The 17873-nt window shown below is 43.7% G+C and overlaps 1 protein-coding gene across 1 annotated transcript; it reads left to right on the top strand.

Moving 5' to 3' along the window:
• The first annotated feature begins 7492 nt into the window (after positions 1–7492).
• LOC128934496 (lysozyme g-like) lies at positions 7493–11390 on the top strand. The gene is made up of 5 exons (XM_054272099.1): positions 7493–7535; positions 8336–8425; positions 9972–10171; positions 10394–10532; positions 11260–11390. Exons 1-5 carry the CDS (start codon positions 7493–7495, stop codon positions 11388–11390), a joined length of 603 nt encoding a protein of 200 aa, XP_054128074.1.
• The last annotated feature ends 6483 nt before the right edge of the window (positions 11391–17873 follow it).

Genomic DNA, 17873 nt, shown 5'->3' with positions numbered 1-17873 from the left:
TGGCATGTGTCAGCCATGAAAGGTTGTTGGACAACAAAGAGATGAGAAATGTTCAGGTATAGTTTGGGAAGTGATGGGGTTTATGCCTGAACTCAGCATATAATTTTAATAATGATTAGCGCTTAAGTCTGTGCCTGATGCTTGGTGTGAAGTAATAAAAGAAACCAGAAGGCAAAAATAATAACCAAACAAGATCTCAGTTGATCAGCTCTTGATGCTGAATTATGTGGACACAACTGGACACTCCTTGATCACTGACTGATCAAGAAATCTTTTCTAGCAACAGAGCAAAATCTACCCCAAAGTGAAGTGCTGAGCTGAGCTTTGGGATCTGAGAGTGTGAAGAAGTCTGGTCCAAGAAAGAGGCAGGATGAGAAACAAGTTCTGGAGAGAGCGTCAACTGAGTAACTGCTCTCAGACCCCATTAGTAGGCTGGATTACCTGCAAGTGTCACAGGGCTGGAGGGAGGCCAACTCAAAAGATGAATTGATGTTGTCAAGTCCTATGTTACAAGTAATCCCCTTTTTTCTATCCCCCACCTAGAAATACTAAAATGAAGGCTTTTCTACAGAAATTTGTATAGAAATTTGGTCTTTGACCAGTACAGTTTCTAAGACAATCCCTTTGCTTCCCCATAAGGGTAAAGCTGGTGTTCTCAACCCAGTGTGAGGGATGTTGTCACTTTATCTCTCATATATACACAAACAAGCACTAGCTGCTGAAGAAATAACATGGCTTTTGTACTCATTGCATATACAATAGCTGTGTAACCCACTTTTTGAAAGGAAAATTCTGTCAGGAGTGGCTGATCTGTCTCTTTAGAAGAGCTGCATGTGACAGTTTGAGAGTTGTGATCTGGAGCTGAAGAAAAGCCTCTAAGAATCAGAAGGTGAGGGTGCTTGATGTTACAGTAGTCTGCTTGAGAACTCCTCTGAGGAGTATGTTGCTCCTGAGCCACATTTAAAGGATAAATAGAGATAAGTTGCACCACATTTGACACAAAAAAGATTTACTCTGATCTTTTGTTCTTTGGATCATGCTTGGGAGCCTTCAGTATTGAGCCAGTCCAATATGATTGTGGTGATCCAAGACATTGTGGTCTGCCAGTTGCTCTTTGTTCCCTGTCCCTCTGCAGAGCACTGTTCCTGTATCATATGCTACAGAAGGCAACTTATGTTCATACCTACTTCATCAATTTAAGGTAACACATCACACTGGCTAAAGCAGTACATAACACCCCAAAGCACTACCCAAAAATACCTTGTTCAAATTTGGTTAATTATTTTTAAGTGCATCCAAACTGAGAAATACTGGGTGCTTGTTGATGGAAAGGAAGTAATTAAGAAAACTTACTTTTAGAGAGCACATATGGTGTATATTCTAAAGCTACTTTTTGGGTTTTGATTAATTGTTACAGCCATGGCTTGAGCTGCCTAAACTAAGCCAGCCCTGATCTAGTTGCCATGTAGCTGTGTCAGTTCAGTGTTGAATCTGTGTTAATATAATTTGCATTTTGGAGCACAACCCGTTCAAGCATCATCCGCTTGGTGGTATGACCTCAACATGTGACTCTTATAAAAAAGGTTTAAAAATTAACTTACCTTCCTTGCAAAGCATGCAATATCCAGTAATGATTGGCTTTTCCCAAGATGACATTGTATGAAAATCAGATGATTGATACACAGAACAACATTAATTACCTTCCTGATCTACTTCCTCCTTGCTAATTATTTCTTTTGTTAGTGCACCACCCTAGAAAAAGCCTGAAATGGTTTCCTGTTTGTTTTCTAGAATGTTAACAGTCCTCAATATTTTGTATCATTAATTCCAGGCACACAGAAATATCCTTAATAGTTATCATCAAAACACAAAATAGTTTGGGTTGGAAGGGACCTTAAACATCACTTAGTTCCAAGCCCAATGGGCAGGGACGTCTTCCATGAAACCAGGCTGCTCAAAGCCCTATACAGTGTGGCCTTCAACACTTCCAGGATGGGGCACCCACAACTTCTCTGGGCAACCTGTTTCAGTGTCTCACACAAAGACTTTTTTCCTTGTATCAAACCCAAACCTACCCTCTGTCAGTTTGAAGCCATTCTCCCTTGTCCTATCACTACCCACCCTTGTTCAAAGTGCCTCCACAACTCTCTTGCTTGACCCTTCTAGGTAGTGGAATGTGCTATAAGGTCTCTCCAGAGTCTTTCCTTTTCCAGGCTGAACAATCCTAATCCTAGCTTGTCTTCACAGGAGAGGTGCTCCAGCCCTCTGATCACCTTGGTGACCCTCCTCTGGACTTGCTCCAGCAGTTGCCCATCCTTCTTCCTCTGGGAGCCCAGATCTTATGAGACTGTAGTGGAGGGGCAGAATCCCCCCCTCAGCCAGCTGGCCCCAGCTGACTTTGCTGCAGCCCAGGCACAGTTGCCTTTCTGCTCTGTGAGTGCCCATGGCTGGGTCATGTTGAACTTCTCATCAACCAACGTCCCCAAGTCCTTCTCAGGGCTGCTCTCAATCCATTCATCCCCCTGCCTATATTTGTGCTTGGGATTGCACCCATGTGCAGGACCCTAACTTGGCTCAAACTTCAAATTACTTTGCTTTAGGTGATAGATCTGTGTTTAAGATGGAATGTGAACAAGATCTCATAGAACCCAATCCAGTAATCTTTTTGCTAGGACACCTTTCCTGTGGTAAAACTTCATTTTAGAGAACAGAAGGAAAACACTTGTTTCCCTCCCTCATAAACACTTCTGGCCTTAGATACTTTATGTGAAGGTCAGAGAGATGCAGAGAGGGATGTTACTGCAATGCTCATCTGCATTCTTCAGAAAGGCAAGGTAAAGGAAAAGATTGAGACACTCAGCACTTGTTTACTTCTGAATAGAGTGAAAACTGACAGCCTCATGTCTTACAAGTTTGAAGACTTTTGAAGATGTGTACATCTGGTGCTTAGGGATGTGGTTTAGTGGTAGAATTGGCAGTGCTGCGTTAATGGCTGGACTCGATGATCTTAGAGGTGTTTTCCAACCTAAATGATTCTATGATTACTTCCAGGAATACTAGATGTTAGAAAGAAAAACCTATGGAAATGTAACTATTAAATTGGGTGTGTCCCTTTAAAAGCTGGGAAGGACAACAGTAGAGGATTTGTCTGAGATGATGCTACAGATGCATCTTTAACTGGTCAGCTAGTGGTAGGTATCCAACCTACGTCAGCAGTGATGGGCAGCTTCCCTATAAAGCAGTTACAAAGTCTGAGAATACCTGGTGTTACCTGTAATTACATCCCAGACAAAAGGAACAACCTGGGAAATTCATCTCCCGGTCGATGTTATGAAACAAGCTGAAACTCACAATGGAGACAATAATTAATGTGAGTATCATTCCAAGTAATTTTAGATGGTATTCTCACCACCCAGTGACATGTGATGCTAAGACCTGGAACCTGAAGGAGAACAACATGTGCAGCATGTAATCCTTTTCAAACTGATGCTCTATTTTGATCACTTCTCCATCAAGCAGAAAGTAAAAAACTTTTCTTGGCATGAGGGGGAAAAATATAAAGTGAAAATCTGTGAGTAGGAAAGAACTGTTGGTACTGAACTTTGGTGTCCTTTAGATCTCAGTTGTGGTCCCTTCTAGTTTATGTAAGGGGAAAATGCTATTGTGTCAGGTAACATTTTTTGTCCACTCTGCTCTCCCTTTACCTGAATGTAACCAACAGTGTCATTGACAGATCACAGAGAAAGTGTGTCTGTGGTCACTGACTGAAGCTTAATGCCAGGATGCCCATGAATACCAGGAACCTTTCCTGCATCTTAAATTTAAGAAGATGCAGATACTATTTGATAAGTGAACTCCTCCTCTTTCTTTGACTTTCCATCCCTTCCCTCCCAGTCACACACTGTGCTGACCAAACCCAGCACAAGGAGAACAGGTATTGACATTCCTCCTGATAAAAATTTCCAAATTAAATCTATCATAAAAATGAAAATATGTGCTGTACTAGTGACAGATGCAGCCCACTCTCATTAAGTGGCTCACCTACACTCAATGCTCTGTATTCACACAGCCCCACAAAGACCTTTTAGCAGAGGATGGTGTTTTCTAACATCATGCAGCTCTCATGACGTGGTGGTGCCTTGGACAAATGCACTAGCTGAGAGCCCTGCTCCATTCAGTATATGTAAGCATGTTTCCATAGAGGCTGCTTGCTTTTGGCTTTTACTCTAAAAGACAGCTGGAAAAATTTGTGTGGATAAAGAGTGAGAAGAAGTCCACAACAGTGCTGAAAAAGTATCCTCTTATTTGGGCTTACAGTGGAATTTGTATGAATACAAGGAATCTGTCCCAGGGACCTAAGAGCTTATAGCAGCACAGATAAAAACTTGCATTTAAAACATAATATCCACTACTCAATGAGTATATAAGGAGCGATGCAATGCAGAATAGGCATTAGGAATTCATGGGACTACTGTGAAATGTATAAAAATGTGATTACATGGTAACAAATGAAAGAGAAAAATACGTAGCAAAAGCAAACAGTATTTCAATTAAAAGCTTTGTCTCAAGGACCATCAGCAAGTGGACAACACATAAGGAAATAAATCTTACCTAAGATTATAGGCTTCTTCTCAAAGAAGGTCCCAATTCATCAGCATGAACACAGGCTCAGTGATAGAGGAACATTAGTTTTTTGTCACTAACATGATGCTGTTTTTATAAAGCATACCTAGACATTAATACTAAATTGTTATAATCTATTTGAGAGAATACATCTCTTTCTAATACAAAATTACTGTCTTGTTCTGTAGAGGATAAAGTAATGTGAAAGGATAAACCCCTACTGGGTTTGCTGCCATCAAGCTGTGCACTACGAGCTTTTCCCAGATAATTTCTTCTTCTTGTCCTTCCCTCCAGCATTTAATCTGTAGCCATTGCCTTTGAAAGGATTAAAGCACACTTGTACATGTGATGTTTCTATTTTCTAAGTGTTAGACCAGGACAACACCACAAAGATGTGCACCTTACATTATATCAAACTTTACCTTCTGTTGTTCAAAATGTTAAACCCCAGTAAAAGGATTACATGATAGTCTAGTCTGAAATACCACAGAAAATATCAGGTTTGAGCACAAAGAATTATTGCCTAGCTTTGTTGTAATCCTTGAGAAGGTTTCAGTAGGAGTTCTGTATTTAACACTCACCTTAACCCTTATACTAAACCTCCTGTAACAATGCCTGGTTTTGAACATATTCATTAGTAACTGGCCAAAACAGCATTTCCTACCTGCCACATCAGTCCCAAAAGAGCAATGGCAATAGATGGATTCGTGATGCATCAAATAATGAAGAGAAAGCCACCAGAAGAAAATCTTGGCCTTCCTAACCTCCATGCATGCTGGGCAGATTCCAGGGAAGAGAAAAATGCGGCAAACAGAACAGGATTGAAGGGCACTGGCCTCCCAGACTCTCTTTCCTTCTCCAAGTAACTCAGATGTTTTAGATATGTGAAAAGTGTCTTGGCTGCAGAGTGCAAGTCTTTCAGAGCCCCTGTGTGTGTCCCCACTAACTCCATTTTCTGGGAGACCAGTTTCTTCCTCCTAATTTCTGCTGCAACCTCCTGCCTCCCTACATCTTAAACTCAGACCCTGCCTCTACTCAAAGAAGTCAAGTGCCCATCCTGAATTAGGTTTGCTGTAAACAATGAAGCTGTGGGAGGATTTTCCTTAATTGTCCTTGTTAAAATTCATATGGTACTTAATTAAAGTAGAATACTTAATTAAGTATGATATTAATTAAAAGCTTGCCTATCTGAAACCATTGAGGAACCAAGACAAAAACAATCCTTCCAGAAACATGTCCAGATGCAAAGCAAGGAGGGGACTCCACATGGATCTGGTTTTTTGCCTGGCCTCTGCCACTGATTCACTTCAATAATTTCTGCAAGTCATTTATTGTGCATCAATGTGCTTATTGATGGAGGAAAAACAGTGTTTATTTCCTTTCACAGAGTTGTCCTGAGTCTGACTAACCGCCCTTTGTGCAAATCTTTGGATGAAAGAAATCTTTGGAGTTCTAAGCTCTTAATATATATTACTTAGTGTACTTTAAAACAGTCATCACAATAGGTAGGAATTAACATTCCAAAGCCCATAGGGTGGATACCTTTTCCTATGTATATATATAAAGTCATCAAGGGACCTGCCTCAGAGGAAGGACAACCGAATACAGGTGAGTCTGAATTCACTTACAGAATATTTATTTAGAACCAGAAGCCTTGACTTGTTTTGATTTAGCATTTTGCCAATATTGTGATTGCTATGGTGTTTCTGTATAAGGTCTGTGAGGTTTTTGTGATGGGAGTGGAGTGAAAAAAATTCCTGCATGTGGAAAGAGCTACATCCTGTAGCTTTCAATGGGGACACAGATTCATTTCATAGATGTTGGATCAAACTGTATTTATCTGGGCTTGTGAATACTTAGCCTTAGTGTTAGAGCTCAAACAGGGTGTACCCTGATCTGGCCATGGGCATTGCTGGCCTGAAAAAGCTTAGTCAGGACAAGAGAGTCTTTCCAATGATACTGGTGGATTATTTGTGTTTCTGCATCCATATAATCTGGTTTGCAGTAGAAATGCAGTCTAGAGAAATGGTCACATGCTATTACAACTAATAAGGTTTTAATGTTTTAATGTTTAACTGATAATGCTAAACAGGATTAGTGTGAATTGCCTACAAGATTCGTGGTGTATTTTGTGTTTGAAATCTTCTTGGGAAAAAAAACCCCAAATATTTGTAAGCCATAAAAGCTGCTCAGTTTAAATGTGTTTATCAGCAAGGCAAATACAGTCAATTTTTTTTGCATTTGATAGCTATCATCTGGTGATATTTTGGAATTTTATGAATAGGCACAATATACACATTTATTAGTAAAGTGGTTATCTGCCAGTATCACACAGAGAAGTATTATTTCACCAGATAAATGTTGGAGTTGCCTTGCATGTTCTTAGCAGAGTATTAAGGATCATAGTTCTTGATTTTTGAAAACAAGTTTTTCCAAGAGCCAAGAAAAAATCCTTTTTGAACAGGGGGGCAGGGGTTGTGTGCACTTTATAGCACATTAGACTTCAAACACCTATAAAATTAAAGCAAAGTTAGTGGATGTGCCCATCATAAAGACACACTATGGGCCTTCAGGAGGGGCTGTATGAGCAAGCAACTGGCTGGGGCTTGCTCATGACAACTGGCTGGGGCTAAAAAAGGCCCCTGCTAGTCCAGGGAACCAACCCTGGTCCCAACCTCCCTAAGGGGAGTAAGTTCCTCTGCTTCCCAACCCCTCTTCAGCTAAGGCCATCTCTGTCTGGTGCCTCAGGGTGGAAGCTTTTGGCATGCCAACTTTGCTAGAGTGCTGCTGAAAATCATCAGTAATTTCTTCATGTTTTGCAAACCATGTGTTTCCAGGTCTCCTGGGACAGCTGAGGAGAGCCCTCACCATGATCCCTGCACTGCTGTTGCTGGGTCTTTCAGCCCTTGTTGGTAAGACAGGTTTGGGTCGCTGTCAAAAGCAGACTGGGATTGTTTGTGGAAGGGCCTTGGAGTGGAAGTGCAGTAGGCCTGAGGCTCCCTTCCTGCATGGCTCTGTAAGATCTGGTGTGGCTGAAGGTCCTCAGCTGCTGTATGAGGCTGCTTGCTGCCCACATGTGCCTTTTAAAGCAGACCATCTGCAGGATGAGACTGAAACCAAGGGAGTCACAGCCATGTCTCCTCTTGGTTTTCCCAGCTAACCTTATCAAATCTCTCTGCCTTCTCAGAAATGGTCTCACAAAAGTGGCAATCTGTTTGATGGTGGCTATTTGTCCCCCAGTTACTAGGGAAATATAGAAGTTTTCCCAGACTGAGGCAAGCATTCTCCTGAATTAATTCCTCACCAAGTTATCAAGGGACACAGCAGACAATCCCAGCCAGGGTGCTCAGTGACCACCAGCTATCATCTGAGTGGTTCCAAACAATGAGGGGCATTGGATGGGAACTGCCCTCTGAAATAAATGCAGAGGCTCTGGTTCTCCTCTCCCACACCAGCCTCTAGACCTAACAGGGCAGGTGCATGTTCACCTAAACAGTCATTACATCCATTTGCTTCAATATTCAACTAGAAAAGAACCAATTTCTGTTCTCCACCTTTCTTTGATAACATTACTGATGGAGACCAGTGGACCCCACACAAGCAGGGCCAGCACAAGGGAATGTGGGTTGCAGGCCTGGGCTCTCTCATGCTTGACTTGAACAATACTGCTCTGAGACCTTCTGTGTTCAAACACTTCTGTTTCATATTTCAGCTCCATCCCTGAGTTACAGTTGCTATGGTGATATAAGTGCTCTTCAAGCCCCCACGATCTCCTGTACACCTGTAAGAGCCTCTGACTGTGGTATGTATCATTCACTGCTTGATTTGTCAACTTGTTTGTACCTGACAGAGAGATGCCTTACCTCCTGCCATTGCCAAACTAAATGTGGTGCAGCTATTCAAACAGCCAAAAGGGAGAAAGCAATACTTCCTCTCCCAAAAGAGCAGGTGAAGCCTCCAGACCTGATGGGAAGTGGAAGGACAAACTTCATGTCCCAAATCAAGATCTTTGGCCTCAAAGCAAAAGGAAATAGTACCACCTCTTTTCAGTTAAAACAGCCTCTTCATCAGCCAGGACTTTAGCATCAGCCTCCTCACTAAGGCTTGTCTGCTCCCAGGGTAGGATACACAGAGCCAGGTCCTGAGTGCTGGCATGTTGGCTGAGCTGGCCAGTGCTTCACGTTTCTCTCTTTCTTGCCTGCAGTTACTGCCTGGTGTGAGCACAGAGCTGACTGTGTCACGTTCCTACTGCTGATATTTCCATGTTTCTTGGATGTAGGCTTTGCCAGGGAAGACACCTGACTGTGAGAGTTCAAGCGTAGATATGAACCTGCTTGCTTGTTTCCAAACTGTTCCAAATTTGCTTTTAAAAAGCCCCCACTTTCTAGAGATAGAACATAGCTGTTACTGCAATGTGGACAATCTGTAGTAACACACCCTTCAATTTTTTCAAATCCATTTTGAAACTTCACTTCTCTGACTCCAGAGGTATTGGAATAATACCAATATAGATGGATGGAATGTGCCTGGGCTCGTCTGGCCCTTGCTGCTTGACCAAAAGGTAGCAACTGTGGTGGTTTCACCTCAGAGACACCTTTGGCTAGCTGGATGCTGCAGCTGGCGCTTGGGACAAGTCCAGGCTTGCAGGAGCTCAGGTTTACCCTGGCAGAGAAGCTTTAAGGCGAGGATGAAAGAAAGGAGTTGGTTCTGATGGAGGGTTTCGATCCAGAGCTTTATTCCTGGCACACAGGCCTCTGAATGCAATAACAGCTCCAACAGGACTCTGAACTGTGTGGTTGTTGTTCCTTTTAACCCGGGGAGAGTGGGAGGGAAGGGGCAGGAGGGACCACCAACCAGGTAGGGGGGAAGTCTCAGGAGACAAATGACACCTGGATGGCCCAATGTCTCTCCAGGGGTGAAAGGCATCTTTTGAATTCTGCCAATCATTTGATGCCCTTCTGGAATGCCAGGACTGACAGACAGCGCTCAGCAGGGGTCAGGGTGTGGAAAGGAGGGATGATTGACACACCCGGCAGGGAATTATCAGGGAGGAACCTGGAGTATCTGAGGCAAACCATGACATCACGCTGCAACACAGAGGTGCAGCAGAAGAAGAGGACCATGCATTCCACCTCCTAAGAAGCCTCTCTGTTTTCCTGGTCATCCTTGGGTGGTAGAACAGCAGCTCCCTGGCCATAGTTAGAGCTGTGCTTGTTCCTCAAAACCTACTGCCCAACTTGATGTAGATGCGATTTCTTGAACACTTGAGTACTCCTTTGACACACCTGCTCACGGGGAAGCCAGGGGTTTGGACAGGGCTGTGTGTAAGTCTGCTTTTCCCTATGCAGCAGGATATGCCATGATACGGAGGACGGCTGAGGCAGACCTGCCACGCCTGAGGAGATATGAGATCCCAATTAAGAGAGTAGCCAGAAACCTGTGCTTGGATCCAGCGCTTATCGGTGCCATCATGTCCCAGGAGAGCCGTGTGGGCCTGCTCCTGGACAACGGCTGGGACCGCGCGCGCCAGAAGTACGGCCTGATGCAGGTACTGCAGGGTGTGACAAGCATGAGCAATAGCAATGTAGTGCATACCCCAGGGCTTTATCTCAGCAAATCACTGTTCTGTGTTTGAAAGAGCACTTTATTGCCATCCCTCTGTATCCAAGGCTGTCCTGAATAAGGTCATTCATTGAGTCAAAGCCTGGGAGTACAATGAAGAGGGGGAGGCATTCAGAGGGAAACCCATTTTCTTGCTTGTCTTTCCTAGATCAGCAGGCAGCAAGTGCAACCTTCTGTGACGTGGGATAGTGAAGAACACATAAATCAGTGCTCAAATATCCTGGTTCTTTCCATTAATGAAGTACGGGCAAGACATCCTACCTGGTCCTGGGACCAGCAGCTGAGAGGTACAGAATGGGCTTTGTACTAGGGAGGGACAGACTGACTGATGGGAGTGCTGTGTGCTTGTTGGTGTCACTTTTAAGGGAAAAAGAGCATCAGTCTGGCAGATTTTACAGCATCTCTTATGAAAAAAAAACCCCAAAAAAACCCCACAAAAAACCCCAAACTAACAAAATAAACCCCCAAAGCCCCAAAATAACAACCAGAACCAGAGTTTTCTAGTTTAACAGAAGCAGTACCAGACCAGCAGACGGGCAATGAGAAATGGCTGTTAGATGGATAAATAAGATAGAAAGCAGCTAAAAAAAAGTCACTGGAGAATGCAGAAACTGAGGCATCACAACACAACAGAATTATTGTGGCAACCTGTTGTGTCCAGGAAGATTGCATCCAGGTTTCCTTGTAGTCTGAGCTGTGTGCTGGTTTGTTCACCCTATGCTATTTCTTACTCTCCCTTCCTTGCTCTGCTACTGCCCTTCCTTTCCTCTGATTACACCCTTTCCTGGTAACAGTGTTTCATTTCCACCTGCATTTGGAGAGAGACATGGCCTCCTTCACTACAGCAATAAAGATTTTACAAAATCAGTCACTTTTCAACAATAATGCACAATTGGCACTTTGTCAAGCAGTTCCTGTTTGATGAGATGCATGGTGGTTTTTTGCTACAAATTTTTGCTCTTAAATCCTTATTTCTTACTTACAAGCCCATAACAACTTCTTCACTCTTTCCAGGGGGAATCTGCACCTACCATGCCAGAATGGGCAATGTCCAGGTCTACGAGGCAGACCCATGCAGCAGCGACTACAACTATGTCAACAGCGTGATTAGGAGAGCCCAGTACTTTAAGAGAAATGGGTTCTAGGTCTCAAACCCACCCCACCACGGAGCCTCCCCTCTGCAGACTGGCCCAGCAGTGATGTAGTACCCACTACAGCCCAGTGCTGTAGTACCCAGAGCAGTTCCTCAGGTCTCCTGGCAGGACCGATGCTGGTGGCATTGCCAATGTCACCTTGCTCGCTCCAGCAAATCCCAGCCCCCCGCTCACTGATGGGCAAGCTCAGAACTGACTTCCAGGACATCCCCAGGGATGAGATCCCACCAGCTCAGGGCCTTTGAAAGGCAGATGGGGACATAGCAGCAATGTTTAAATTTTGAGTGAGGAAGCTGACTCTTCCTGTTCAAAGTTGCACACCAGGGCTGTTTGTGCATCTCCCAGGCATGGACACAAACATTTCTCTCTGGGCGTCAGCTGTGCTCTTCCCATCTGCATCCACCTTCTTTCCTCTCCATGGCCAAAGCAGGGCATGAATAGCCTGTGTTCCTTGCCTTGGTGCTGCTGGCTAAGGAGCAATGAAGAGACTTCTCAGTGGTCTCTGCAGTAGCTGAGTGTTCCTGTAGCCAGCCTTCAGGGGAACAATACTAAACATCTTTGGTTGGTCTCCTGAGTCCATGGCCATGGTGCAGCTGGGGACGTCATCGTGGCATCTATATGGAAAATACTGCAAATGCCAGAGCAGGCAAAATGAGCAGCTTTCCATCAGTGAGCAGCCCTTGGAGCAGGAGTCAGCCCCATACGTACCCACACCAGGAGCCATATCACAGCAATAGTTTTGGTAAAAAACCCCACAAGCTTTTCTGTTTTAACTTTGGCATATTTATGCTGAGGTTCCTCCAAATTTAAAAGCATTTCAGCATCTGTCCCCGTGCCAGGAATCCCAGTTTCCAATAGAAGTGAATGAGCTCTGGTCTGTTTGAAAGTGGATGGGTCTCTTGGTGCCAATTTATTAATTAGAGAACAACAATGAGAATAAGACAGAAATAAAGATAAATGTTAAATCCCAATGTTTATTTTTTTCAGTTTCACGGGACTCAGTGGGTAGCTGTGGGTACAGCTTGAGTAAATAACCCCATTCACTGCTCTTGGAAGGGGTCTAAACCTCAGTTTGAGAACAGAGAGAGGATAATGGTGGTGCAGACTGGATAGGTCAGAAGAACTGGGCTTGAGTCTGGCTGCTGACCCAAACTTGTGAACATGGTAATAGGAATGTTCACATTTAGCCTTTCAAATAACCATTTTGGAGACGTCAGAGTACTTTTCTTCCAGCTGCCACCATTGCTGATGCAGCAGTGATGTTCCTGGCAGCCCTTGCCTGGCAGCAAGGGGCAGTGCTGTGCCTGTGCCTGGGCTGCCAGGCAGGGTCAACACTGGCAGCATGAGAGCTGGACTGGAGGCAGCTTTTGCCAGCAGAGCACTTTTAACACTGTGCCCCTTGTCTTGCCAGTCCCTCATCTGCTTACCATCAAGGCAAGGACTCTGCATGATTAACATACATTACAAGCAAATTAATTTTATCACCTCTGGAGACCAGAGGGAACCCTATGTTGTCGCAAATGTCACTGATTTCTTTTTTAAGACTACCATAAACAGTTCAGTGTTGAGCAACACAGATATTGAAATTAGTCCTTAATGAAATCTGCACTATATTAATATAATTTTACTAAAATAATTACTTTGTAATACAAACTTATGAAATGTATCACATTGTTGTCTACTTAACATTACTTATGTGAAATTTACAGGATGAAGCCTTTGGTGCATTATGTTATGTAAACCTATGTTACATAAACCTCTTATGTAAAGCCTATGAATGAATTTTTGGTAGATCAGTATAAATTTCACATGGGGCAGGGAATCTCATTGCTGACTTTGTGTACAAAGCTGGGGCTTGAGTTCCAAGGGTGAACAAGAGTGGAGCTCTCTTTGGTCGCCTTCATGTCATCCCCAGTTGCTGCCAGAAGCTCCTTGTCACCACTATTGGTGCTGCCAACCCTGCAGATCTCTGAGCTCCTCAGGAGTCCAATTCGAAGCTATGAAGCTGCTGCTTCACATTGTGGTAGCAACACCCAAGGGCCTGCAGACCTGCCTGCTGAGTAGTGCAGCATCACCACAAAGGATTATTTATATTTTAAAGTCTATTTAAAATTCCAAGTTATGGAAATTCCAAATTTTGTTCCAAATTTTGTTTTAGGGTATCAGCACTTTGCAGAAAATACAGCAAATCTCTGCAGAAAATTAGGTGAAGCTTGATTAATTGGTAGTAAGGAGCAAATAAACAGGGAAAGTTTAACAGTAGAATGATACCTTAAGATTTGAACAAAACTTTTCCTGACAAATAATGGGTTCAGATTGTTGTTCCTCTCTGATCTTTTCCTGGTCACCTCTGTCCATGTTGCTGGAAGCTCCTTTTCTGCCTGATGTAGACAGAGCAGCTGCAGTTGCACTCTTGGTCACCCTTTTGACCCATGGCCTGTTGAAAAAAAAACCCCAAAACAACAGACATCTTGCAAAGCAAATTACCAAGTAACATATCAGAAAAAGCAGAAGCACAGGCAAGGAAAGAGAAAAACCAAATCAGAGGGGGAAAAAAAGGTCCAGGGAATCAAAGACCAAGACACCTGCCTGAAACAATGAGGAAGGTGCTAGACTAAAGGATTGAATGGTTCCTTCAAGAGATCCTGTGGGACAACAGCAGCAAGAAGCTGTCAGGAGGGTGCTGGCAACCTGGCTTGGCAGGGAAAAACCATCTCAGATCAATTAAAATCTTTAACTGGGTAAGTGGCCAAGAGATAAACCATGGTTGTGCCATATCATGAGGTCAATAATGCTTTCAGCAGAAATATGAATTGCCCTCATATGTGAAGGGCTTTAAAATAAGTGGAAAAAGCACTGGTTAGCAGCAGCTTCTGGCCAAACTCATGAGATTTCCAAGTGGAGATACACAAGTCTGTCCTACAGCAGTGTCTCTGAAATTTGCAGTCAGAAAATGAATGGAGGACGTGAGCTATCTAACCATGGGCTACATGGAAAGGGAACACGAGCACTTCCATTGTGGTCAGAAACTGTGAAAACCTGTTAGGAACCAAACACAGGAATCAATAAACACAGGTGCAAAACACTCGATGAGGTCAAGCAGCAGTGTAGGAGGTGAGCAACCATCCCACAGAAAGGGCTGGGGATCCTGGTGGGAAGCAAAGTTGATGCCAAACACAGAAGAAATCAAAAAGAAGGAATATCTCATTTGTGAGGTTATCTTTGTTACAGCACTGTGTGTGAAGAACCTGGGGTAACTCTTCTCTCAGCTATTCAGCTCTCAGTCAGTGAGGCTTGGCAACAGTGCTTGAGGCTGTTGCACCAACAAAAATATGCTCAGGACAATCAAAACCCTGATGGAAAGTACAGTCCTTGAAAAAGGAATTAGATTTCCCCCCCGCCAAAAAGAGAGAAAGCACACAGTTATGATTTTTTAATATGCAAAAGAAACGAAGGACAAGGACCTACCAGCTTCCATTCCCCTTGAGAGTAAGACAAATAGCAGCAAGTTTAGCAGCAAATTTGTTGGATTCTTAAAAAAAAACTTTCAGGATAATGAAGCAATGCAACATTTCCTGGGTGTTTTAAACAACATTCAAGACCAACACATAAAAGTTACTGTACATCATATCTAATCACAAAATGGTTTGAGTTCAAAAGGACCTTAAAGATCACCAAATTCCAATTCCCCTTCCATAGGTAGGAACATTTCCCATTAGACCAGGTTGCTCAGGGCTCTGTCCAACCTGGCCTTGAACACTTCCAAAGACGGGGCATCCACAGCTTCTCTGGACAACTTATTCCAGGGCCTCACCACACTCACAGTAAAGAATTTCTTCCTAACGTCTAATCTAAACCTGCCCTTTTTGCAGTCATGTTTTGCAGAGAGGGGAAATGCAATAGGTGTTGTTTAAGGACCTTTCCAAGTTAACACTGCTGAATCAGAATCAGCAGTCAGCAAATGGAAAACAAATTGCAGACTGGGAAGAAAAACCTTCCTTGTTGGAGACCTGTGATTTGGTTTTACAACTGATGTTACTACTGGGAAATTTATTTAAATGTGCTTCCTACAGCAAAGAGCAAGTGTGAGGTGGAGTTTTTCTCTCTCATCAACTTGTTAAGCTGCAGGTGGCACGGGCTGATCCCTCCGTGGCTCAGGCAGGGATCTGCCGGGAGACTGGAGCTGCAGTGACTGGTTTTCATAGAAACCAGGCAGAGGGACCAATTAAACCCCTTCTTTCAGCAGTAACTGAAGCAGCAGGAAAACACTGTCAAAACCAAGTCCCTGTTGGGTCAGAGCCCTAAGCTACGTGGGGGAGCAGATTGTTCTGACGGCTGATTCCAAATGCTGCAGCTGGATCTGTTTGAGCCACGTGTCCGTGCCTATCTCCAAGATATGCAAAAAACAAAGGGAAACACCAGCACATGAAGGCAGTGCTGAATAACTGTGTTTGTTCTGCTTTGTTACTCATTGCAAAACTGGGCTGGGATTTCCTAGCCAGGACAGAGACTCTCACACTGCCCAGGACAGGCACCAGCCTGCGGTCCCAGGGATCCCTATGGAGCCAGTGCTGCAGCTGGGGGTAACTGTTTCTAATGCTTGCCTCAGGTTATTTGCCTTCCTGGAAACTGAATACTCCCATGTTGGATGCACATGGCCTGCTTTTTTCCATTTTAGTGTTAAAAGAGATCATATTGTAGGATTGCAACCTCAGAGCAGTTTCCCACCAACATCCCTCAAACAAAGTCCTATTGTCATCTTATTGTGAAGCTCCCATACCTTCTTGGTGATTTCCTCATGGTCATCTCATTGCAGCCCTGACTCCTCCTTCACAGCACAACCAACAAAACTCCAGATCTCCTCTCACCCAACTAACCCACTCTTTTGCAGCACTCATCTTATTGGACACAGCTGTGACCTATTAAGGGCAAGCCTGTTCCTAATCTTTGGTGATTAGTACAGCTGCAACTCCTCAGGTGTGAGACTACCTTCTGCACAATCTTTATTTCCTTACATTCTATGCCTCCACAAAATCCTTGTGCCTCTCTCTACTATTTGTTTCTGTCAGTTCCTCAACCAGCTCCTCCTAGAAGCCAGGAATTATTGCAACCAAAAATTCTGCTTCTGCACCTCCTCCTGATGAGGCACTGATCCAGCCAGTGTGCAGGCTCCCACTCATGCCACCATCCCACATTTACTGCTCCTCTGGCCTCACTGACCACTGTCACAGAACTGAAAAAGGATAGTACAGTCCTACTACAGCATTTTTATCAGTAGCAACTGGGATTTCCACCCACAGGTTTTTAGGGTGCTTTTCTTTTCCTGTATTTTCATGCTGTAACATTTTCATCCTTCACATAGAGCATCCCTCTACATACAGCATCACACCTCCACATCCTCCTCAGTGGTTCCTGTGAGGCTGGCAGTGCTGTATCTCATTGGTTTTCTAGTCTCCACCGAGACTCTGAGATACCTTCTGTGTCAGGGTTGTCATTTGGTCCAGGCATTTGTGTTCTGGCTTGATTTTGAAGTCTCTAGCCACTGTACAAAAACACTTGCAAGTTTGTCTTTGCTTTGTTGCTTAATATTGGACTTGCCATTGTATTCTGTTTATTTTGTCTTTCTCACCTATTGTGATTGTGCTGTTTATTCCCCTCATGTTTTTTTCAGAGGTAAACTGAACATCAGCCTCGTTCACCTTGCAGATCACGTGAGTTCAAACTAGATACTCCTCTGTATTTGTCAGTTTTCACCTGCTTGTAGTGGAAATGTTCCTCTAAAAGCTCTTCAATTTCCAGTGACACTGGTTGTCTATGCTACAGCTCAGGTACAGCTTGCCCCTTCCATGCTGCACGTCTCATCCATGTTTTGCCAGCTCCCCACATGTCTCACTCATCTATAAAGCCCTGCATTTCCCCATGAGGCCATCTTGCAGCCTCAGGACACAGACCTTCTCCCAACACCCAGAGCACTGTGCCTTCCTAACAGAGGCTGGGTAACCTCCCACAGCTCAAATGGGCTTGATTGCCTTGGGAAGCTTGTGTCAGCCTGGTTTCTCCCCTGAAAGCATAACTAGGATCACTCACTTCTTACCCACCTCTTATTAAGCTAATTAGCAATTAGAAGAAATATTCAAGAACATGGAAAAACCCACACAGGGAGGATGTGGCTGACCTGAGACTCTACTGCTGCAGTATTCAGTCTTCCACACTCAATTTCCAAGAACTGGAAAGGTTTCTTGTTCCAAAGCAGGCAAGGAGAAATTTGACTCATTTTTGTCCTTTAAATCAGGTTTTATTTTATTAATTCCCTGCTTATTCAGTCACCCCTTAGCTGATTCAGATCAAGAAACTAACAAAGTTTTTAAAGGGGTTTGGGTGTGTGCATAGTTACAGAAACCTGGTTTATAGATTCCTCTCATAATAATAAAAATCCTGGCAGCGTATTTTTGTACCTTTCCTCTAGAAATGAAG

The sequence above is a fragment of the Melozone crissalis genome, unplaced genomic scaffold (genome assembly GCF_028551555.1).
Source record: "Melozone crissalis strain CALT ecotype California unplaced genomic scaffold, PUWL_Pcris_2 ptg000013l_1, whole genome shotgun sequence".
NCBI classification, from domain to species: Eukaryota; Metazoa; Chordata; class Aves; order Passeriformes; family Passerellidae; genus Melozone; species Melozone crissalis.
The sequence above is the reverse complement of the archived record's forward strand: the minus strand, read 5'-3'. Positions and strand labels throughout refer to the sequence as shown.